The sequence below is a fragment of the Vigna umbellata genome, chromosome 1 (assembly GCF_029865625.1).
Source record: "Vigna umbellata cultivar VRB3 chromosome 1, Vumbellata_1.0, whole genome shotgun sequence".
NCBI lineage: Eukaryota > Viridiplantae > Streptophyta > Magnoliopsida > Fabales > Fabaceae > Vigna > Vigna umbellata.
The window spans coordinates 27,700,905-27,727,111 of NC_142165.1; the positions used below are offsets into that span (position 1 = coordinate 27,700,905).

The following is a 26,207-nucleotide window of genomic DNA, read 5'->3' on the forward strand; positions in this document are numbered from 1 at the left end:
CTATAAAATTATAAAACTATAAAACTACAAAATTATAAAACTATAAAACTATAAAATTATAAAATTATAAAATTATAAAATTATAAAATTATAAAATTATAAAATTATAAAATTATAAAATTATAAAATTATAAAATTATAAAATTATAAAATTATAAAATTATAAAATTATAAAATTATAAAATTATAAAATTATAAAATTATAAAATTATAAAATTATAAAATTATAAAATTATAAAATTATAAAATTATAAAATTATAAAATTATAAAATTATAAAATTATAAAATTATAAAATTATAAAATTATAAAATTATAAATTATAAAATTATAAAATTATAAAATTATAAAATTATAAAATTATAAAATTATAAAATTATAAAATTATAAAATTATAAAATTATAAAATTATAAAATTATAAAATTATAAAATTATAAAATTATAAAATTATAAAATTATAAAATTATAAAATTATAAAATTATAAAATTATAAAATTATAAAATTATAAAATTATAAAATTATAAAATTATAAAATTATAAAATTATAAAATTATAAAATTATAAAATTATAAAATTATAAAATTATAAAATTATAAAATTATAAAATTATAAAATTATAAAATTATAAAATTATAAAATTATAAAATTATAAAATTATAAAATTATAAAATTATAAAATTATAAAATTATAAAATTATAAAATTATAAAATTATAAAATTATAAAATTATAAAATTATAAAATTATAAAATTATAAAATTATAAAATTATAAAATTATAAAATTATAAAATTATAAAATTATAAAATTATAAAATTATAAAATTATAAAATTATACAATTATAAAATTATAAAATTATACAATTATACAATTATAAAATTATAAAATTATACAATTATACAGTTATAAAATTATACAATTATACAATTATAAAATTATAAAATTATACAATTATAAAATTATAAAATTATAAAATTATAAAATTATAAAATTATAAAATTATAAAATTATAAAATTATAAAATTATAAAATTATAAAATTATAAAATTATAAAATTATAAAATTATAAAATTATAAAATTATAAAATTATAAAATTATAAAATTATAAAATTATAAAATTATAAAATTATAAAATTATAAAATTATAAAATTATAAAATTATAAAATTATAAAATTATAAAATTATAAAATTATAAAATTATAAAATTATAAAATTATAAAATTATAAAATTATAAAATTATAAAATTATAAAATTATAAAATTATAAAATTATAAAATTATAAAATTATAAAATTATAAAATTATAAAATTATAAAATTATAAAATTATAAAATTATAAAATTATAAAATTATAAAATTATAAAATTATAAAATTATAAAATTATAAAATTATAAAATTATAAAATTATAAAATTATAAAATTATAAAATTATAAAATTATAAAATTATAAAATTATAAAATTATAAAATTATAAAATTATAAAATTATAAAATTATAAAATTATAAAATTATAAAATTATAAAATTATAAAATTATAAAATTATAAAATTATAAAATTATAAAATTATAAAATTATAAAATTATAAAATTATAAAATTATAAAATTATAAAATTATAAAATTATAAAATTATAAAATTATAAAATTATAAAATTATAAAATTATCACATTATCAAAATATAAAATTATAAAATTATAAAATTATCACTTATAAGATTATAGATTATAAGATTATAAATTATAAGATTATAAGATTATATATTTATAAGATTACAAAATTATAAATATATAAAATTAAAATTATAAAAACATAAATTTATAAACTTATAAAATTATAAAATGAAAAATTTATAATATTATAAAATTAGAAAAATATATTATTTGACTTTAAAATTTAAAAATTGCAGGGTTATGAAATTTTAAAATTATTTGAATTTTTTTATTTTAAGCTTACAAAACTATTAAATTATAATATTTTTAATATAAAAAGTTTAAAATTAAATAAAATTATAAATAATATAATTATAGTATTATAAAATTACAAAAATTTTAAAATCTGAAACTTAAAATTTTTAAATATAGACCATTAAAAAATTAAAAATTAAAAATTTATAAAATTATGACAACAATGCAAAGGGACAGAAGAAAATAGACACGCCAATCTCTTACAGCGTGTTCACTTGAAGGTAAAACACTCTTTCTAAGGAAAAGAGAGCGATGATTTGCGGGGCACAACTTGTTCATTTGCGCTGATTTGCGAGCGAAAAATTGCGGTGATTTGCGAGATGGGGCTCTTTTTTTCATCTCGCTGATACGAGCAGATTTGTACTGATTTCCTCACAAATTACGTATGTGCATTTATGATTTTGTTAAATACCACGAAGGGAGTGTTGAGAGTTATGTGTGTGTTGAAGTTGCGTTCATTGATAGTGAGAGCAGCAAAGGAGTTCATCGGAGGTAATTTATTTTTGTGATTTGTGTGTGGCACTTGAAGGTTTGAGGGATGTGCTTGAGGGGTTGATTGCAGCTTGATGTTGAGGACAGGTTGATGGATGAAGATTAAGATTACTCAAGCAGCGACGGTTGAAGAAGAGTTTGTTCATGATCGTGTATTTGGTTCCACAAATCTGGTAATCGGTTCTAGTGGTGAGAAGAAAATGAAAATGTAGTTGTATTCGGTTCTATCACGCATATCCGGTTGCACTCCTTGAAGAAATTGCACAGAAGGCGTATTTACGTTCTTTTATTCGGTTCCAGCAGTTATGGGATTTGAAGAATGTGTGTATTCGATTCTAACTTCGTTGTATTCGGTTTTAGTAAATGTTTGAGCATAGCGTGTATTTGGTTTGTGGGTGTAGTATTCGGTTCCCCAACATTCTTCCTCCCTCACGTTGATTCCTTTCTAGAACCGTGTAAATGTTTCGTGCATGGCTGGTGGTTTAAGCTAACACCTTTGATGGAGGTTGGTGCCATCGACAATGGCCTTGGCAAGCTACAAGGACCTATGGCCGAGCAAAAGGATTGTCGTGGAGGTTGGTTCAGCGGGAGCAAGGTTTGTACAAGAGGACGAAAAAGTTCTAGTGTGGGCAACGCCGTTAATGTTGCTTTTTGTTGACAAAGGGGAGGCGCAACGATGGGTCATATGAAAGGTAGGGCCTGCCATGGATGAGAGTGAAGACAAGACCTAAGCTCTTTGTCCTAATAGAGAAAAGAAGAAATCTTAGGTTTCTAATATGAAGGTAAAGGGGCTTTGGGCTTGGACCGAGAATATTGTGTGTGGCACCTATGGCTTTCATACATACACCCCATGTTGCATGTTTGGGAGTTGCTCCCTCCACCACCACCAACCACTCCCTGCACCTCTCCATACCTAATTTGCCCTTCTATAAAACGGATGTCAACATCCGTTTCACCTTCAACGGATGTTGACATCCGTTAATGGATGTGCCACATCCGTTAACGGATGTGCCACATCCGTTTAATAAATTTTTAAAAAGTATTTTATTTATTATTTAAATAATAATATATACATTAAATTAATAATAATTATTTTATTAAATAAAATAAAATTAATTTATAAATAATTAAATAATAATTTTTAAAAAATTAAATAATATATATTAATTTAAAATATAAAAAATTAAAAACAAAAAAACAAAAAAAGGCAACGGATGTTGTCACACCTATTAACGGATGTGGCACATCCATTTTAATATATTTATAACAAATTTTTTAATTATTATTTAAATAATAATACATAAATTAAATTTAATAATAATTATTTTATTAAATAAAATAAAATTAATTTATAAATAATTAAGTAATAATTTTAAAATAATTAAATAATATTTATACATTAATTTAAAATAAAAAAATTAAAAAAAAAAACTAAAAACCAAAAAAAAAAATGCAACGGATGTCGCCACATCCGTTAACGGATGTGCCACATCCGTTTTAATATATTTATAACAAATTTTTTAATTATTATTTAAATAATAATACATAAATTAAAATTAATAATAATTATTTTATTAAATAAAATAAAATTAATTTATAAATAATTAAGTAATAATTTAAAAAAAATTAAATAATATTTATATATTAATTTAAAATACAATAAATTAAAAAAAGAAAAATTAAAAAAAAAAACTCAACAGATGTGGCACATTCGTTGAAGAATTTTTTCTTCAACGGATGTTGACATCCGTTGAAGAAAAGAGGTGGGGGTGTAGGATATTTTAAAATATAAAGGATAGTTTTGGAATTTTAGAAAAATGTGGTGGTACAGGGAGCAAAGTGGGGTGGTGTAGGGAGCAACACCCTGCATGTTTTGGTATTGTCTGGGATTAAACCAGCATATTTTTCATGCACCCTTTTTTTTCATCCATACACCTTCACTACCTATGTCAATTTCACTTCCATAATAAATAAATTCAAACTACTTGGTAGTAAATTATATTACAAACAAATATTACATTTAAAAATAAATTCATTTTACTAAATTATAATTGTTTTACTTTTTAAAAATTAATTTTAATAATTATTTTAAACTTTTTACTCTTTATAAACATTTTTACAATTAAATATAACATTAACAAATATGATTTTATATTACTTTAATAACTAGGAGCATTTTAGTAATCTTCAATTTTTACCAATTAAACAAATTTTTTAAATTTGTCACATCAATCAAATCATACGCTAATTATAACAAACTTTACTTTTGCAAATCCACTTTCAATTATCTCTAAATTCACTCAAATAAAAAACCAAGAAAAGTTTATTTTCAAATCCCGATTCAAATACGAACAAAGCAATGAATACATCATCAAAACGAGTGCCATGTCACATAATTAACAAAAGGGAAAAATAAAATTGCATGGATTCAATTAAAAAGTTTAATTTTATGTTGTACCGATCAATCACAAAAATTGATTAAAAACTTAATTCAAATATTTTAAATTTTATTATTAGTAAACAATTATGAACCAGTGCACATCATAATCAAAATTGTACTGTAATGAAAAATTAAAGTCGAGAAAACAAAGGTTAAAATACTTTCTTTCTTGGTTTCAAAATCTGATTTATGTTTCTATATTTTAATTGTCTTAAATGGATTTTTTTTAAATGTATAATTAGGTTATTTTTGTTAATATGTGTTACATGTAATTTTGTGATTTTTTAATTTCTTTTTAAAATTTATTAATTTAATTTTTAATTTTTCTTTTTCACTAAATGTCAAGTCAAGATATATTAATTCAATATTTAAATTTTTATTTTATTTATATATTTGTTATTTTGAGTCAATTCAATTTTAATTTTTTTAAATTAAATAATTTCGTTAGTTTTTAAATTGAGATTATATTTAATTTTTATATAAATTTTATATTCATATTTTATTAAAATTGATATTTTTAATATGATTACATTTATTTAAATTTATATTTTTTTCATTAAATATTGTTTAAAATTTGTTTCAAAAATTTAAATATATTTGCGATGATATTTTATAACATTAAACTTTCCATTTTTTATTTGAATATATATTTAAATCTTTAAAGCAAAATTTAAATAAAGTTTAATGTAAAATATTAATTTAATAGAAATATTAGTTTGAAAGACAAAATTGATTATTTAAAATTAAATAAATTAAATCAACAAATAAATATAAATTAAATTGAGATTTAGACCATGATTTATCCGTGAAAAAATAAAAAAATTGTAAAATAAAAAAGTATAAAATATTAAAAAATAAATACAAAAATCACAAGAGCGACCCATATTTATTGTGTTAGTATTAGTAATGACAAAAAAATCTAATTATTACATATTTAAAAAATAAAATCTAATTAAAATCAATCAAAATATAAGAATCTAATAATTAAGATTTTAAGAGAAATATCAACGAACTGATTATTTTAACCAAACCAAACAAAAATGAGTCGTATAACCGTCGGATCAAATAGTGAACTATCCAAATTACCATATCCAGCAATTCTCATTTGGTTTCTCTCTCCCAATTTACACTCGAGACAACCTCAACCTCGCCAAGGGAGAGAGAAGAAAAGAACCTGTTCTTCCACAGGAAGGTGTTTGGTTTTGTCCGAGTTCACCCATTGGATCGATCCATGACCACCATCCCCATCTTCCTTCTCCTCTTCTCTTTTTACTCCTCCTCTTTTTCCTGAGCAAAATTTTCCGGGATAGTGAGGGAAAAACAAGAGAGAAACAAACGGGATTGGAGAGGGCACGGGAAGAAGATTGAGAAAGGGGGAAGTACCCAGGTAATTAAATTGGTTGAAGATTCTGTTTTGATCAGTGGTTGTTTGTTTCCTTAGTGGGTTTTGGTGAATCAATGGAGATGGACAGCATTGACTGTGTGTCATTTTCTGATGGCATGGATGAGGATGAGATCCAACACCACACTCTGCATCCTCATAACCACTCTGAGTTTTCCTCTAACAAGCCTCGTAATGGAGGTGCTAATAGCAATAATGTTATGGGAGCCACCGCCATTTCTCCTGCAACCAGCGTTCATGAGCTGCTTGAATGCCCTGTTTGCACAAATTCAATGTACCCCCCTATTCACCAGGTCAGCTCTTGTGCCCATTTTCATCTTATTTGTGTTTTTGTTGTGTAATTTGATATGTAATTGCGTATTAGGGTTGTGGGGTGTGGGAAGAAAAGCTTTTTTTTTTTATTCTAATATTTATTGAGATCTTTTTTTGGTGAATTCGATTGGTTTGGAGTAGAATTGAGTTTATTCTGATCATTGCTTTGGCTTTTTCTCGGGGTTTGGGGAAGTTTTGGATTTGGTTTTGGAGATTTAGGTTTTCATTCCATTTGAGAAAGCACTATTTATCAAGTAGCATGTCTTGTTAACCACAACTGATTGCAGTTGATTGATAATTCTTGGGTCAATGCTTGCAATGGTAGTGATTGAGTCGGCGAATTTGACTGGCCATGTATTTGATATCATTGATTTTTAAGAAAATATATTTTTGCAGAGGAAAGTTTATTTGCTCATTATCATTTCATACTGTGTAATAATGGCAAATTGATCAATGATCATTTGACTAAGTGCTACTTTGTAGATACTGTTTCCTATACTGAAAACATCATACATGGGAGATGACTAGCGTTTAACATTATTTATGTAGTGTGCTCTGAAGCAATTAAGGAACCATATCCATGTGTTCATTAATGATAGTTGAGGAAGTTCTGATCTCAATTACACATAAGCACTCATTTCCCAAGACGGAAAGTGCTAAACTTGTAGTAAATCTTGGTTCCTCTATCTCGTGCAAAATGCTTCAGGTTGGATATGCTTCAACATTGTTGGATGTCTAATAAGATTAAAGTAGGTTTCCAATGGTTAAATCATTGTCATCTTGTCGTTGTAAGTAAACGTTCAATTTCTACTTGTTATAGATATAAGTTAGAGGAAAAATATGTTTCCAAATATTTCCCACTATTGGATATTGATTTTGCTTCTTATATTATAATTATAGAAATAATGAGCATAACTTACTATTATTAGGATATTTTTTGTTTATTTCCGTATCATATTTTTATTTTTATACGTAAATATTGAATCTGTTTTACTTATTGTATTCATTTTTTTTTCAAGATAATGTCTTAGAAACACTCAGGTTTAGCTTAATGTCTTGTGTAGTTTAACATGGTATCATAGTTTATCCTAATGAGACTTGTTGGACTTATTATGACATCCAGGGTTGGGCCGTTATAGGACCACGACCACCTATAAGTATCTAGTCCCACGCTTGATATAGTCATCCGTGTGAGGGGGTGGTGTTGGAAATTCCGCATGAATTAGAAATTTACCGTGGTATATATAAGTGGGTGCAAATCTCACCTTACAAGTTGGTTGTGAGATTGAGTTACGCTTAATTATCTTTATTATTAGAGGATATCAAATCTCCTCTATTTATTGTATTAAAAATGTTCTTAATCTTTTAAAAGAAATGGTAAGATCGATTTTGTGACTATTGGAGTTCCCATAGAACAAAACCATAAAATTGGGAGTGATGAAGACAATTCAACTCGAAATAAAGGTCAATATGAAAGAGTTGTTGGGAAGCTCTGTCAGTGTAGTTTAGTCAATTCATGCATGATCCAAGGGAAAGATATTTACAAGCTGTAAACCGAATCCTTTAATATTTGAAATCCAGGAAGGGGATTATTGTTCAAGAGGAATGGAAGATTAAAAATTGAAGTATATATTGATATAAATCATAGGGCCTATGTATATACACACCTCAATCAAAAGGACAACAGTGTCGGTTGAATGAATACACTGTTTTCTCTATCTTATTTATTTAAGTTGGTATTAGAGTTGGTACGATCATGCTTTGTCTTCTTCTTCATTATCTTCAATAATATTTGGTGTCATCACTAGCATTATTGTCACTCTCACTCATCCTTACCATTTGACATCATTCTCTTGGGTGTGCCTCAAGGAGTGCAACCCAACCCATCCACGCACCTTCACACGCTGATCTAAGCGTGCTTAGTTTTTGGCTCATGCTCTCCACGTGTTGCCTTCCTATTGGAAAAAGCTCTTCCAAGCTATGTGATTCAAGCAAGGTGAAGACTTCCAAATGGGTTGGTGGTTACGGAAGCTTGATGGTGGTGACAATATTGTGCACGGTTTGATGTGGTGAGATGGTAGCTCCTCCTCCAAGCTATATGATTCAAGCAAGGGGTAGAGGCTATGGTGGAATTTGTTGTGCCCTCAAGAAAGGTTGGGCCAACTCAAGAGGAAGGGTGGCTAGAGAAAACCTAGAAGGGATGCTCTAACCTTGGTGACCTAAGTCGAGTAGTATGGCACAAATTTGATAGCATAACAATACTCAATTCAAAGGTTAATTTACATGGGGGAGACACCTCTATTTATAAACTTAGGTAACCCTAAAGGTGTCTCCAAATTATAGAAGCAAAACCCTAAAAACCTCAACTTGGCTAGCTTGGAAACCAAGGTAAAAATCCTCTCCATTAGGAGGAGAACATGTGACCACTAACATTGGAGAATCCTCTTCATTCCTAGAATGACTCATGACCACTACCTATGGGAAATCCTCTCCATTGAGAGAATGCCACATGGCCACCTCTCCTAAAGGTGGGATACCCTTCTCCCTTGCTCACCAAGGCAAAGACAAAACATTGACCCATGTGGTCAACTTTAGAATATGGGCCTCTCTTGGGTCAATATTGGGTGTTGACCTTTGTTGACCAAAACCCTACACTACTTGGCCTATTATACAAAGCCCAAAAAGGAAATCCTATACTACTTGGTCCATGATACAAGACCTAAAATAAACCTAATCTATTAAGAACTCACTGATGGCCCATGATGATAAGAGCTTGGGCCATCCTTTCACAAATGATTCCAACTCTTCTTGATTATACTTGGCCATGGCTTGGGGGTATGCCATCACATCCTGTTGTCATAATCACTCAGCAATACCTCCATTTGACCCTCTAACCTCTTTTGCCTTCATTTGTTTTTACTTCATTTCACTCTTTTGATGTACTTTGGTGTTGGGACACTTCTCTCTCATTTTAGGGTTCCTTTTTTCTCTCCTTAGGTTTGGTCACCATTTTTCGTTTTTGAGATTGGTTCATTATGTTCTACTCCTTTTTTCAACTATTCCGACCATTACATTAGCAAGACTCAACTTTATTCCTAATGCAAACAAATCCCAGTGTTCAAATATGGACTTCCAACTATGTGTTGTTTTAAGGCAGTTAGTTGAGCCTGATGATTTAGAGATGCTCAAATCTTTCAAAACCTATTTCTTGTTAGAAGAAAGCACAAAATAATTTTGCTAATGCTTTTCAACATCTTTTTTATGCAATTCAAAATGTAACTTCTCTCAAACAAACCAATCATGACATGGTTTCACATATGACAAAGGAGGGCCACACTAGAAGAAGTTAAAAGATTTCTAGTAGCACACTTATTAGAGAAAGTCAACAAGAAACTTGATGGATGTTATATGGTATTGGTTTTGAGAAGCGTACATTTAGATTTTGATCATATGTCATGTTCTAGTTGGTGATCAAATTCCTTCTATTATTGGTTTAATTACTAGACTCATTAAATACAATCATACACAATAGATACCCTTTTCAGAGTTGACAAGAAGGTTGTTAGGATGTATTGGCGTGGGATGGCTTTAGCGACTCCTTCAAGAGGTCTTTGATATTGATAGGGATTTTATGAGATCTTCTTGGTAGACATGAAGATAAGAACATTCTCTTTAAAACAAAATGAGCTCATAAAGACTTTCATTGAGTACCTGAGCTTAGAAATTGTGTGTAACATTCCAGAAAGGCTTTGCTTATTAGAGGAAGCAAGAGAACACTATGTTATTGATGTTTCTCTCTTGATCTTAATCAACATTTTGTTTCTGATGATGTCTCTTTCTTTAAGTGTATCCCATAGTATACTCTTGTTCCTTCTAATGAAGACATATTTACCTTCCCTATATTGGCAATCTTCTTTCATAACTGCTAGATGACTTTACCATAACTCAGAATGCTTCTCGAACTCTTCTTCAAGCATATCAACACTACCATGACTTATTAACATTTCAGTACGAGACCCATCTTTGATAGATAATGATATAATGGAGGTCACGTTTAATCTTTCCCCAATATTAGTAGGTACTTTGTTGTCACAACTTTTTATGCTTTCCTTCAATTTAACATTCCAGTTTGTATCCTGTGTGACATCTCCATTAATTTCTTCATTATTTTTTAAAATTGATCCTAGATACGTAAACTTAACCTGATGGCATCTCTAAATTTTACCTTCGAATGATTTCCTCTTATTTCTTGCTAAAATTGCATGGTGCATAGGTTGTTTTACCCAATTTAAGAGAAAACCCCCTTGCTTCTAATTTCTATCTTGAAAGCTCAAGTTTAGAGTTAATTTCTTCTCTCTTGATTCTTTGAAACCTTATTATCCACAAAACACATGCATTTAAGGTTAATCTTTTGCATGTATTCATTAGACATCGTAGACAAAATTAAATAAGCATAGACCCAAGGCTGAGTCCTACATGTAAATCTATTTTTATATGAAATTCCTTAGTCTAGAAGTTCTCACACAGTCACATGGTAGTTACCTCATTATGTGTCGTGTATAGCTTAGATGTAAGTCGTGCATAAACTTTTCTTTTCGCAAAAACTTCTCTCGGTGCTCGACCATATGCTTTTTCCGACTTATTTCATATATATACTCTTCATATGTACCTTTCCTTAGAAGATAAAGTTCCAGTTTCTTCTTGGCCTAAATCCAAATTGATTATGTACAATCTTAGTCTCGTTCTCAATTCCTTTTGTTTTTATTATCTTTTCCTTGATTTTTAAGCATTCTATGTGAGGCTTTAACATGTTTCTATGATCGAGTGTTGAATCCAAATATGTCGATATAAGTCTTGGGAGAAGTAAGCGAATATCATCTTGCACGATATATTCCTTAAAATTTGCTTTATGTTTATGACTGTTGTCATGACACAACATTCTTCTACTTTTTAACATTTTGTAAGCATATTCTTTTTCGAGGGTTCTTGGCTATTATTGTGTAATAAGTAACATAATATTCTAATTTAATAGATTTATAGAACATAATTAATAATATATTTTCCTAAATATTTGTTATTAACATAGTTTTTTTTTTTCATTATAAAGTCATAGAATTATGTTCTCAGCATGTGAAATTGGGGATCAATATTTGTAATTTTTAATCTTTTAAAAAAGGAGATGATTTAGTTTTTCTCATGAAAGGGATGATTAATGTTTCTAACATTTTCACCAATTTACCATTGTAATTAAAGTTTTGGATATTTTACATGCATGCCTGCCTCCGTCCCTGTTAACTTGTATTTTTGATGGTTAAATGTAAAGCTGCTAGCACCCTGAGATGGAACATATGAATGGCAGTTGCATTCTTCTTCAGGAATTATAAATTTGCTGTCAGGCTTAGTACCACTTTGCACATGCAAACTGGGTTTTGTTTATGAGATATACTTGGAGTAAAATGTGAAATTGAAGCTTATATCTTCTTTGGTTAGACTTACAGATGCTTGTCCTTTCTCGTGAAATGAAAAATGGAAAGAATGTGAGTTACTTTTTCTTTTATTTTCTTCCTAACTTTACTAATTAAATGCTAATACTTTTTGACTTTTTTTTGTTCACTTTGTAAGGGGAGAAAAGACTTTTGGACAATTCCTGAGTGACTTTTGGTTTAAAAAATCACTTTTACCTGTAAAAAATCAAGCAAACGTTTTTGGCCTATTTGTATGTCAATTTTTTCACCAGAGACAACTGGGATTATAGCTAATAAATAATGCCAAAACCCGGTGTCTTTTGCAAAGTGCTAACAGCAATAATTCTGGTAAACAACGAAAGAAGAGATAATTTGATTCTTCTTAGAATTTAAGCTTTAAAACATATGCAGGTTCACAAAATTGACTTGTAAGATCATAACTACCTAAATTTGATAAACTAAATCTCTAGTTGATGTGTGAGATTAAATTAATGCCCTCTAGACTGCAATTAAGGCAGTCTCTAAAAGGGCTACAACTATGGTGGACTAGGGATGACTGCTTTAAGGTGACTTTTCAATACCCCTTCATACCGTTTATGGCGTGTGGAGTGTGACAAATGTAGGTGACCTAACGATGAATCTAGGTAATCTCTGATGCCATATATAACATTTAATAAATTATTCTTCAAAAACATAGTACTTGTATTGGTATGTTCAGAGCTATCTTCTTGTTCTCTCTTGCATGACCACATTTCAAATTTATACGCACTCATAAAACATGCCAAATTTGATTTCGTGAGTATTGGCATAAGTGAGGGTTACTTTGTGGTTTTATGGCAAAAAATTTCTTGTCAGTAGAATGTTGCCCAACATTTATTTCTTCAATTATCATAATTTTCTCGTATGCAGCCTAATATTTGTTTATGAACCTATATAGTCATTTAAAGTTGTTCTTATAATGATTGGAGTATATTAGTTGAACCTGCTGAAAAGTATGTATTTGTTAAATGGGGAAGAAAAGAAGAGTAACATATAGCTTCTTGCAGTGTCACAATGGACACACATTGTGTTCCACTTGTAAAACAAGGGTGCACAATCGATGTCCCACTTGTAGACAAGAGCTTGGGGATATTAGGTGTCTAGCACTGGAGAAGGTGGCTGAATCACTTGAGTTACCTTGCAAGTACTATTCCCTTGGATGTCCCGAAATCTTTCCATATTACAGCAAGCTTAAGCACGAGACTGTATGCAATTTTAGACCATACAATTGTCCTTATGCTGGATCAGAGTGCTCTGTTGTTGGAGACATTCCCTTCCTTGTTGCACATTTGAGGGATGATCATAAGGTGGACATGCACACAGGTTGCACATTCAACCATCGTTATGTGAAATCCAATCCTCGTGAAGTAGAGAATGCAACTTGGATGCTAACCGTAAGTGTTTTACATTTCATTGGTAGAGTATTACTTCTCTGTGTCAAATGGTCATTCAAATGCTCATAAAACTGTGTTTTTTCGTGGGAACACTCAGTTGTGAGGAGATGCTGCTATATGAAAATCTTTTAAACGGTATTTTGTGAAGAAATATTTTATTTATTTACTTCGTTCCCTTTTGTGTATTCATGGGATTACATAATGGAAAGTTAGTAAGTGAAAAAGAAAATGGAAGAGAAAGAGAATAAAAAATGAAATTGTTTGGATTGAGTTAAAGAAGGTAGAAACAAGTGAAAAGTGAGATATATTTATTTATTATTATTAATAATTTCCTTTTTATTTATTTATTTTTTTCATATTTTTAATTATTTATAATTGTTATTATTACAATAAAGAATAAAAAATATTAATGAAATAGTCAATCTTTGATATAATATTAATAAAATATTCCTCATATGATTGATTATGTAAATTTCTAAGCAAATATTTTTGTTTTTGCACAGAAAGTCTAATGCAAGTTAGTTAGCTCGTTTTTAATATTTTTACTTTCTTGTTTCTCGTTTTTCGTACTTTATTTCTATTTTTGTACTCTCAAGCTTTCCAAGTCTGGAAGACAGTAGGATTAATTAAAAAAGAATTTGTATTTCTTTTCTATATACTTCAAATGTTTCAAATGTACTTCATTCTCTATAGACAAAGTGTTGTATAAAAAATTTTAAGATAGAAAAGTAGAAAATAGAAATTGAAATTATGTTTTCCATAAATGTAGAACTAGCTTAAAATTATGTTTTAGGTTGTGCATGCATGTGATTTTCCTGTTTAGCAGTTGACATTTGTTTCCATAGGTATTTCATTGTTTTGGGCAATACTTCTGCCTTCACTTCGAAGCTTTCCAGCTTGGCATGGCTCCTGTTTACATGGCATTCCTTCGATTTATGGGTGATGAGAACGAGGCTCGTAGCTACAGCTACAGCCTTGAGGTTGGGGCAAATGGCAGGAAACTCATTTGGGAGGGCACACCACGAAGTATTCGCGATAGCCACAGGAAAGTCAGGGATAGCCACGACGGTCTCATTATTCAACGAAACATGGCCTTATTTTTCTCTGGAGGTGATAAGAAAGAGCTCAAACTAAGAGTTACAGGAAGAATATGGAAGGAACAACAGAATCCAGATGCTGGGGTCTGCATACCAAATCTTTGCAACTAATTCAAATGCTTGTGTTGGGACAATGGAGCTGTATCAACCACACCAACTCCTTATGAGTTTCCCCACTTTTGTAATAAAACATTAGAATGTTTTGTTTCAAATTTACTTAATCAGAATGAGACTGCAACCCAAATTTGGTTCGTATTTTCTGTGAGGTTCTCCTGACTTGATAGAAAGTCTTTTGGTCTGATAATCGCGTTCGTTGCCATCAAGGAAGTGCTTTCACAAGAGACCACACAGTGATAAAACATATTTTCAAGTTATCTCATCACAAATTTGTAAATTCTTTCACCGACACGACAATTTTTTGTGAGGGTTGAACATACTTTTGGCTGCTTGAGTAGTTTTTGTAGTTTTTATGTACCTAATTTACGAGTAAGTGTAGTACGGTTGGTTGCTCTACTAGCTTTCATGATTATGGTTTTTATATTTACGGTTTAAAAACATGGTAGTAAGTGTAAATACGAATTGTACGATACAATACGATTCTCCACCTCCACAATACGAATAGTTTGAAAACTTGTTTTTGCTCTTATATTATGTTCGTATCCTACTATTCAATATTCGAATCGCATTAATCGTCTCGAATGGTACTGGATCGTGGTTTGAATCCCATCATCCATGAGCAGTTTAAAATTGCGAGTGAGATCGCAAACTAGCACGATGTGGCGATTTTCACCCCGAAGCGAGCTGACGCGGTGGCTGGATCTGAAGCTAGCTAGAACAGAGTGATTTTTCGAGTTTGCTCTAGATCACAGGATTGTTGGCCGCATCGATCATCTCTAGTGCTGTGATATTATGGTCTGACGGGTGCTCTGATGGATTTAGGGTTTGACTGCTCCCATGTTTTATTATTATAAATTGACATGGAGAGTTTCTCCTTACACCACCACAACCTTCTCCTTCCACCTTTTCATTTTATTTCTTAATCCATTTTATTTCTTTTCCAAAATACCTCTAAGTTAATTTTCTTTTTTGTTTAATACATCATTTGGTTCCTACTTTTAGAGATTTGGTTCAAAATAATCCTACATTTTAAAAAAGTTCAATAAGACCCCATATTTTGTTAAAAAATGTTCAATATGATCCTTTCCGCTCACGCCGTTAAAAACATAACGGTGCAAATGCCACCGTGACATCTCATAACCACGTGGCACACGTTAATAGGTGGACTTAAATGATTTTTTAATTTAAAAAAAAAAGTTTCTGCCACGTCATCATCACCATCTCCAGAAAAACCCTAATTTCTCTCCAAGAAACCCTAGCCGTCGCACCATCCAGCGACGTCACCGCCATCCTCGCCGGCAGTCGTCCTCTCCAACGCATAACACGCCACCACCAAAGCTATGCGACGAGAACGCGAGAAACCCTAGGTCTCCACGGTTTGCTTCGAGGTCTGATTGTGGTTGCAGGTGGAGGCAAGCAACGAAGCGATTAGTAGTGGAGAAGAGTAGCGATTCGCGATCTGCACCAGCTGGCGATTTGGCTGGTGGTTAGTGGTGGACGATTTTGTGGTGGAGATTGGACGGCAGTACGGCTGGCGCGACGACGATTTGGCTGGTGCGAAGGTGATGATGGTGAAGATTGGTGGTCGCGGCATAGCAAGGGATCACGTTGGGTGGTGGCGCGAGAACGGAGGTGAGATGCGAAGGTGATGGAGGTGCAATAGAAGGGAGAAGATGGAGATGCAACAGAAGGGAGAAGATGCTTTGGTGGTGGCGCGTGATGTGTTGGAGAGGACGACTGCCGGCGAGGATGGCGGTGACGGCGCTGGATGGTGCGACGGCTAGGGTTTCTTGGAGAGAAATTAGAGTTTGTCTGGAGATGGTGATGATGACGTGGCATTTGCACCGTTATGTTTTTAACGGCGTGAGCGGAAAGGACCGGATTAAACATTTTTTAACGAAATATGGGGTCTTACTGAACTTTTTTAAAAGGTAGGATTACTTTGAACCAAACCCCTAAAAGTAGAGACCAAATGATGTATTAAACCTTTTTACTTTTACTCTTAACCTTTTATACTTTTAGTTAAAACCTTAATTCCTTACCCTCGGTGTGACGCACAACACACCCCCACCTCCCACCCCCTATAGACTTCTCTCTTCCTCGTTCCCTCTCTTCCTCATTTTTGTTTCTCTTTTTTGATGTTGTAGTTCTGTTTTCTCCCTTCTCTTCCCCATTGCTTTCATTTTGTTTCCTTCCATTGCTCGTGCCGTGAAGGACTGGTGCTTAGTTCGTGATGTGGAGAGTGCTTCCTTCGCGCTTGATTTTCTCCAATCTAGGTTAGTTTCTTTCCTTTTTTATTTATATGTTTGTTTGCATGATAGATAGTTTGATTTGTATATTTAGGTATGTTTATGTGAACATGTGCTGTTATTATATATATATATATATATATATATATATATATATATGTGTGTGTGTGTGTGTGTGTGTGTGTGTGTGTGTGTGTGTGTGTGTGTGTGTGTGTGTGTATAATATATGTGTTGGTTTTCTTGAAAAAAAATAAAGATGAGAACAGTAAAGGCCAAAACGAATATGGGATGTGTTCAAAATAGGTCACTAACAACATTTGATTCGTTGACATATCTGCCCCAATGAATGTACTTATCTCGATCCAACAACATCATAAATGGTTGTAGTTAAATTTTGGACTCTCTCAATGATTGTTTATACACATACCTTGCGTTATAGATTGTTTAATCATTGTGATATTACGATCATTATTTTCTGAAGGTTAATAAAATACTTACAGGTGTAACTTGACTCTATGCCATATCACATAAGGGTGACCAACTAAAGTTTCAGCCAATTTATGATTGTGATGTCCACATATCATCTTCAACACTCATCCGTCGTCATCTGAACATGGTTTACACTTTAACCTAAACCGACAATCACAGTTACGAGTATAGTATACACTAGCCACCACATCAGCTTTGTATTTTCAATATTTTCCACCTCTTTCACATCCAAGTAGGACTAACATTTTTCTTCTCGTACACAAGTAACTATATCAGGCATCTGTTGCTGCTTTTGCACCTGGGACGAGCTCTTCTTGCCACCACCACCACCGGACCACCTTGTTGCACCACCAAGCTCTTCTAGGAAGCTCTGTCACCTTCAAACAAGCACACCACAATAAGACACCACCACAAAGAAGCACACCAACACTCATAGGGAAGGAGAAAGAAGAACATATTTGATTTCGATGGTGGGTTGTAGGGTGCATATATAATGGGGACCACTTTAAATGAAGTGGTTGAATGTTGGTGAAAAGTTAATTTTTATGTTGGTGAAAAGTTAAATTTTTTTTAACCACAATTTTGCTTGTTGTTCTCTGTTGATTTTTTTATGTTATAACTGAATATCAAGAAATTCATAAATTTTAATGCTTAAAATTTACTATAATTTTGAGATACTTTTATTATCTATATTATTTTTAATGATACACATTTTTATGAATATATTTTTTTACCATCTAGATTATTTTTATACCACCTTTATTTTTATTATTTTTGGGTCAAATATTGGTTTAAACCCTTGGTTGGTTCTCATATTTGTTGAGGAATCTCAAGTGGGTCATCTTGTTGAAAACGGTCTCAATTAAGACTTAAATTTTGTAAAATCGTAACAATTAAGCCCTTTCCATTAAGTGGTCAGAAACGACGTTAAAATGTGATGACGTGGTGCACAATAAATATGTTGAGGTGAATCATTTTATTACGTGGAAATAATTAAATTATGGCGTGAAATTTAGTAAAGTAAAAAAAAACAAAAAAATAAGAAGATTCTAGAAATTTCAACCTAACAACATTGAATAGGAGTCTCTCGTCCATAACCCTAACACCATGCCCCTCCCTCATCGCCTTCCTCACCACTGCACCTTTCCATCGTGCTTTCCTTCCCCGTTAGGAGCTCCATCAGCGCCGCCCCGAAGTAGTACATGTCTGCCTCCGTTCGGGTTCCAATCGTGTTGCAACCCAAAATTGAAGATTCGTGCAAGTACGCAAGACCACACACTATCACAATCCTGTACATTGGTATTCCCTCTGGAAAGCTCGTGTAGCCACCTTCCAAGGTCGCCATTCGCCATGTACTCGTACGCGAGACCACACACTATCTTGGAGACTCCCTTGTTTCATGGCGTTCTAAAAGCAACTTACAGGTTTCTTGCAGCTTCTCAGAAGCTGAATATCGTGCCCTTGCAACCACCACTTGTGAGCTTGAATGGTTGACTTATCTGCACACTGATTTAAGCATTTCTTTCAAGCAACCTGCTCTTCTCTACTGTGATAATCAATCTGCCCTCCAGATTACAGCCAATCAATTGTTCCATGAGTGCACCAAACACATAGATATTGACTGTCATTTAGTCCGTGAAAAAGTTCGATCTAGATTGGTGAAGCTACTATATGTATCTTCTTCTCAGCAGCTTGCAGACATCTTCACCAAATCCCTGTCTCCTTCTCTGTTTTCCACACTTCGTACCAAGCTGGGAATGTTCAATGTTTATTCCCAGCTTGAGGGGGGGGGGGTCTTAACCATAATTAGTTTTTAGATTAGTTTGGGCTCACGTTTTCTGTCTGGAAGCTTCTATTGCTTTTTTGTTATTTTAGTATTCTCCCTCTCTCTTCCACTCTTGTATATATACACGTTTATCATTTAATAAATGATATTGTGCAACATGTTTTATGCCTACATTGCATATCATCCTGTTGTGATCTTTCTGTTATTTGTCAACCATTGTCACCATCATCACAATGCCTTTGTTTTCTACTCACACTAAGCCCTTCCTTTAAGGGAAGTAGCTCCTTTGTCTTCAATGGAAACTGCTTTGTTAGTCATGGGACAGAGTAGAAGGCACGACCAAGAGAGTGTGGCATGGGAGTGAAGTAGAAGGCACGACCTAGAGAGTTCTATGCAGGTTTGTCGTTGCCTTTAATTGGTAGTTGTAATCGGTTGGCGGATGAGACAAAGGTGTCACCTTAGAGGATAAGGTTGGATGATTGGAATTTAAAGGAGAAGACTTTGGTTGAGTTTGCGTGGGTGAGAAGTAGAAAGAAGAGGGCTAAGGAAAGGGCGAGGACAGTGGAGAAGTTGGAGAAAGCTATGGTTGTAAGGTGACAGATTTTTCATCTTCCTCCCTGTTCGTCTCACATTTATTATTACCTTTCGTCCAGATAACATGTCATCAATTCACATTTAATAGGAAATGATCTGAACTCGCTTAACCCGAAAAGTAAAACAGTCGGATATAGATTTCAAATATTAAATTCAGATTGTGTTGGATGAGGCTTGTAGGACCTGAATCCAGCTCCACTTGACTATTTTTCAATCCTTTATAAAGAAGGTTTATCAGAGGTCAATTTTAGCTAAAATTTTCCTTAAAACATTTCCATGAAGAGGTCAATATAGAAATTTTATAAAAAAATATATATCATGTTAATTTTATTAAATTGTTTAATGTGTTACCAAACTAAAGACTTTTGTTTTTATAAAAATAACATGGTATCTATTTATTTCTAAAGAATTTTGTAACTTTTATTTAGAATGAATGTTTTTTAATAACCAACGTAATTTAGTTATTTTTAAGTTTAATTATTCAAATAATTTTTTTTTCAATAACCTTTTTCAAATAGGTTTCTTATTTTTTTTTTGTTTAATCCTTTCGGGCATCCCTATTTGTGTAGGTTTGTCTCAAATAGATCCCCGTATTCTAAATGGTCTCAATTAGATCCCTTATTGTGTAAAATTGAATCAATTTGGGTCTCGCCGTTAATTACGCTGGACGGCGTTAAAAATTATGGTTCGTGGCTTGGTGACTTAACAAATTTTATTCACATGACAGCATTTGGACACCTGAGCTAGATTTTATTTATTTATAATTTTAAAAAACTTTATTTTAATAAAAACACAACATTTTACTTAGGGAAAACTAATTAAAAGTTAAGGATGAGTGGTTTGATTGTTGAGTGCGTAGATTGGGAAAATTCGAAAAAAATAGGGTTTTTTTGGCTTGGTTGTTGTGGTTGGAAATTGGGGGTTTCTTCTATGGGTTTCTTCTTGCAGGTTCAGGTTGTTGATTGTTGAGAAGCACGAAGACGAAGGTTGATGGAGGCAGGTTGCGCGACGGTGACAAGGAAGGTCACGCTAGGGTTCAAACCCTTGCCTCTCTTCGAGATAAGGTTTCGCCTCTTCTCCTCCACGGCGCTACTAATGCTCTGTGGTGGCGAGATGAAGGTTCGATTGTTGGCTGGGTTCGCGTTAGTGCTGGTGGCGGCGAGGAGCGAGAATGTAGAGGTTGTCACAGTGGTGATTTAGGTTTTTAGGGTTCTTTTAGTTTGGGATTTTTCTGTGGGTTTCAGGGGTGGAATCATGGTGGTTCTGTTGGAGAATATGATGATTCATGGTGGTGATGTAGGTGGCGGTTAAAGGATATTAGAGAATGGCGGAGACGCGATTTGCTTCATTTGAGTTTGGAACAGGTTTTCGGTGCAGTGGTTGCAGGTTCTCGCGTTGAGTGGGGCAATTCTTACGGCAGCAGCAACCTGAAAAAGGGCTTTGCAACACGAGGTGGTGGCGGCCTTGCGGCAGCGTGTGCGTGGTGGTGGTGCGAGGCAGTGGCGGCAATGGAGGATGACGGTGTTATAGTTTTTTCGAGGCTTGGTTGTTATGGTTTCCCAAATTTCCCCAATCTGGCACGCACTCAACAATCAAACCACTAATCCTAACTTTTAATCAGTTTTCCTTAACTAAATTTTGTGTTTTGATTAAAATAAAGTTTTTTAAAACGGTAAATAAATAAAATCTAGCTCAGGCGCTGAAATGTTGTCACGTGAATAAAATTTGCTCAGTCACCAAGCCATCAACCACAACTTTTAACGTCGTCCAACGTAATTAACGGCGGGACCCAAATTGATTCAATTTTACACAACAAGGGACCTAATTGAGACCATTTAGAATACGAGGACCTATTTGAGACAAACCTACACAAATAGGGATGTCCGAAAGGATTAAACCTTTTTTTTTAAGTTCTTATTTTTGAAAAATTATACCAATGTGGCCTGTGTCGTTAGTTTAGTACTAATATCGTTAAAAAGGTGTCACATGTTAGCTCATGGTTTCTAAATAATTTTTTAATTAATTTTTTTTTTGAAAAATAAAAAAAATTGTCACATGTCAAGCTGACACAGTGTCACATGACAATAATAGTGTGACATGACACTGATAGTTATTTATAACTAATTTTTTTTTAATATGACAATTATTTGTCACGATATGTATGTTTTCCAGATTCTTGTCTTTAAATTTGTTTCTGTTAAGTGAATTTTTAGTGATGATGTATTTCAAGTCTTAATCTTTAACTCCATAAACTTTTTATGAATAGTTGAGGAAGTACTCAGACTAATTTTGTGTAGATCACCTTCACAAAAATATTTATTATTGAAATGTTAATTTTTATAGTTTGCACATTCATATTATTTAGGTTAAAAGATTTCATTTATTTTTAATTTTGTAGATATTTTTTAAATGAGTTTCTTTATTTTTATTTTTCTCAATTTAGTTTTAATTTTGAAAACTTTAATGCAATTAAGTTATTTTCGTTAGTACTACATAAATAAAAATGTGTCATATGTTAGTTCGTAATTTTATTATTTTTCTAATAAAAAATATCAATTTGTATAAATTTTTTGTAAAATTTTTTATACAAGTTAAAGTTTGTTGAATTTGGAAAGGAAAAAAACTGTTTAATTTTTTAAAAAATTAGGACTAAATAGAGAAAAAATAAAAATACAAGGACCAAATTGAAACAAAAATAAAAAATAAGGACCAAATTGAGACAAATACAATGACACGTCACACTGTCATTGCCACGTGGCACAATGTCAGCTTGACATGTGGCAAATTTTTTTATTTTAAAAAAATAAAAAATAAAAATAATTTAAAAAATATGTAAAAAATTCAAAAAACCCACGAACTGACACGTGACACCCTTTTTAACGGTGTTAGTGTAATATCTAGGAAATATGAGATATATTGTTAGATATCATTATATTATTATTAACAAAAAATCATTATTATATATTGTTAGATATTTTAAAAGATTACGTGGGTTTTAAAAAGATTGGGTGGTTGATAATATTTTAAAAAGTAGTTTAGAGAGAATAAAAAAGGAAATCTTAGTGATTTTAGAGATAAACTGAGAGATTTTATTAAAACTAAAAAAATAAAGATAGAATAGAAGAAAATAAAAAGGAGAAAAGTAAAAAGGGGTTTGTATTTTGTTAATCTAAAATAAAAAATCGAAAATTAGAGAGATAAGGGAGAGAAAAGACGTTTTCTGGGAGAAAATAGGAAGAATTGTAGAAAATCTTAGTATAAGGGAGATTTGTGGTGTTTTTGAAGTTAGATAAAACCTTAGTATTGGTCAAGGTATGGGGAAGCTTACCTTTGTTTGTTTGTTGTTGTATGCCATGAATTATTGATTATCTTGATTGGTTAATTTTAGTTTTGATGCATGTGGGCATAATTATGATTATGATTATCTATAGTTATTGTTGGGTAGGAGTTTGTGTATGCATGTGTATAGGGTTTATGTAATATTTGTGAGAGCTTTTCCCTATGAATGTATTATGTATGTTTTGTTGGGTTATCCCAACAGAGGGTTTAATGCTAAGAGAGAACAAAGTTATGATGCTTGGAGGTTTCCATGCAAATATATGTTTGTAAGTGTTGGGTTATTGGGTTCCCTTCCTATGTGGAAAATAGGCCAAATAATGTGGACCATTAGGCCTCACTTTGTTTTAGTGGAGATGGGTCAGATTAGTAGGGCACATTAGAGTCATTTAAAGAGAGGAAAAAACCAAGTGAGAGAGAAAGGAAGAGCAGAAGTTATTCCCGCATAACATAAAACCTACACTAGTGTTTTCGTCGATGTGAAGTTGTTTACCGTTGGATCAGGCTGATTTTAAGACAGTGGGTTCCAGACGTATTGTTCTTCATTCTGACTGTTCAAATCGTCAATCGGAGGACTAGTTTGACATAAAACAGCATCGCATCAACAACTTTATTTTGGATAATTTCATAAAATCTGCAATGGTGTTTTCGTCGTTGTGAAGTCGTTCATCATTGGATCGAGCTGATTTTTGGACAGTAGGTTCCAAACATATGGTTTTTCATTCTGATTGTTCAGATCGTCAATCAGAAGTTTAGTATGGGAAAAAATAGTCTCGCATCAGGAGCTCTGTTTTGGAAAATTTTCATCTTCTTGGTTCTCATTTGAAAGCATTATGTTTAGTCAGCTTGGCTGATTGAAAACCCTATTTGGTGTTTTTATCGGAGACTCTTTTGCACCGTATTATTAGGGGTATAACATGTCAATGATTAGATTTGGATGATTCAAGTGATGTATTATATGTGTTTGAGTATGTTTACATGGGTATGTGATGCTTGAATGCATGTATGATGTGTTAACTATGTTTCCACGCGATCTATGGTTATCGTATGTATGTTTGAAGGCTTGAATCACGTCCAGGATGTGTTTTGATTTGAAAATAATCGATTATCATTAGTTATAATCAATTATCTACGCGTTGGTTTTGAGTGTGGTTTTGGGAATAATCGATTATCTGGGATGATAATTGATTATCCCTTCCTCCATGATGTTTCTGGGTAAATTTCACTAAGATAATTTACTATCTTAAGTGATAATCGATTATCACAGCACATTTTGGTGAAAAATGACGAATTTGATAAAGAATTGGCGTGAACCAAGCCTAAGGAGCTATGGAACATGATGATAATCAGAGATTGAGGTTAATGGTTATGTTTATGGTCAGTTTGACTTGTGGTTGAGAATGGAACATGAGTGAGTGTTGGGATGTACCTGTGTATGTGATTGGTGAACATGAAAGTGGAGGATAAGTCTAGTTGTTGTACCTCGTAAATCCTGGTTCTATCTGTGGATATGTGCTTCCTTTTGTCTTGTGTGCATTGGAAGGAGATGATATGTAGGGGAGACTACATATGTCCTATAGGGGAGGCTACAGGTGGGTTGTAGGAGTGATTATAGTAGGTGAGGTAGGGTACAAGAGTGAGATAGACTTTTTCCACTATGGTGTTATGGTACGATGATGCTCATGATGTTGTTAATGACTACGATAGTCATGAAGATGATGTATCTATGATGATGATGATTGTACTTGAGATGCTCCAAGTTATGTTATGTTGATAATGGTGCACTAGTGCAGAAAAGGCTTTTAACGTCTGTTATTTTGGGCTTTTTACGTCTGATCCCGACCCGACGTCTTTTTGGGAGACGTTAATGGGACGTCGGACCCCACAATCAGACGTCTATATAGACGTCGGACTACACAGGTCAAACGTCTACGGTGGGAGCTTTAGTGGGCAACCTGCATCATGGAATGCAGCTTCTCTTCAAGTGCTCTTTGTATTTCCTTTTGTTCTTGTATTTGCTCCATGAATCGTTGCTTCATTGATCTCATGCTTTGGTTGAGCTTTTCCTCCCATTGAAGATCCATCTTCCTCAATGCCTCCTCACTCAAGGATTGAGTGTTTTTTTTTGTGTAAGGCCAAAGTAGTCACGAAGACCAAGCACACGAGCACAACTACACCAAAATGCAACGAAAACGCATTTTAATCGGTTCAAATGAAAGATAATTCATCAAAGAGTAATGTAATCAAAGTAAAATTAATTTTAGACGGTGCCGAAGTGAGAAAACGAACCTTAAAATCGTAGCCCGCAGAGAGAAAACGTGAGGAAGATGATGAATAGTGAGTGCGCGTAACTGTTGTCTCGCACGCAGGTTTGGTAATAGTAGACCATTAGACATCGGCTCCCCCCTAGCCGACATCTAAATGGCTTTAAACGCCAGCTCCCCTGCCTAGCTGACGTTTAAAGCATTTAAAAATTTATTTTGGCGCACACTTTAGACGTTCGAGATGGGGGTGGTCAACATTTAAATGACTATAAACGTCAAAGTGGCGGGATCGGACGTCTAAATGGAGTAAAAAAGTGACTTTTTAGATTCTGGACTGATTATTTAGACGTCTCCCCCCTCCCTAGCCAACGTCTAAATAGAATAAAAAATTAATTTTTTTTCTTACTTTTTCGATTAGTTTTGGCGTCCATTCGGGGGAGCCAACGTATATGAGTATTTAGACATCGGGGCCCCCCATAGTCTGTTAGCAAAATGATGAAGATGAAGTTTTGATGATGTCCAAATCAAGTCAAGATATATCGAGATTCAAGAAGATCCTTTGAAGACTTGTTTTGCTATTAAAAGCTTTTGTAATAATTGTAGTTTAATGTTTAGGACTTAGATTTGTAGTAGGTTTTGATTCTTGTACTTTCATACTTTGTATTTGTTGTTCAGAATCAAAAACACACGGTTTTAATTGATTAAATCAAGTATTAATCGATTTAAATGTTGCAGGTGCTGAAAACTCAATTGGCACGGAAATA

The 26,207-nt window shown here is 32.0% G+C and overlaps 1 protein-coding gene across 2 annotated transcripts; it reads left to right on the forward strand.

The window, feature by feature from the left end:
- The first annotated feature begins 5,980 nt into the window (after positions 1 to 5,980).
- On the forward strand, positions 5,981 to 15,121 carry LOC124833674 (E3 ubiquitin-protein ligase SINAT5-like). 2 transcript variants are annotated; one of them, XM_088102376.1, is made up of 4 exons: positions 6,453 to 6,594; positions 7,163 to 7,401; positions 13,125 to 13,511; positions 14,357 to 15,121. In XM_088102376.1, exons 2-4 carry the CDS (start codon positions 7,327 to 7,329, stop codon positions 14,717 to 14,719), a joined length of 825 nt encoding a protein of 274 aa, XP_087958502.1. In that variant the 5' UTR covers positions 6,453 to 6,594; positions 7,163 to 7,326; the 3' UTR covers positions 14,720 to 15,121. The 2 variants fall into 2 exon arrangements, with proteins under 2 accessions (XP_047164166.1, XP_087958502.1); XM_047308210.2 differs by lacking the exon at positions 7,163 to 7,401 and having other exon boundaries at positions 5,981 to 6,594.
- The last annotated feature ends 11,086 nt before the right edge of the window (positions 15,122 to 26,207 follow it).

Bases quoted from the DNA above. Each gene is read 5' to 3' on its own strand.
- LOC124833674 (XM_047308210.2), top strand. From the start codon at position 6,358: ATGGAGATGGACAGCATTGACTGTGTGTCATTTTCTGATGGCATGGAT. The intron at 6,595-13,124 runs GTCAGCTCTTGT...AGCTTCTTGCAG, and splicing joins TGTACCCCCCTATTCACCAG to TGTCACAATGGACACACATT. The intron at 13,512-14,356 runs GTAAGTGTTTTA...TTGTTTCCATAG, and splicing joins ATGCAACTTGGATGCTAACC to GTATTTCATTGTTTTGGGCA.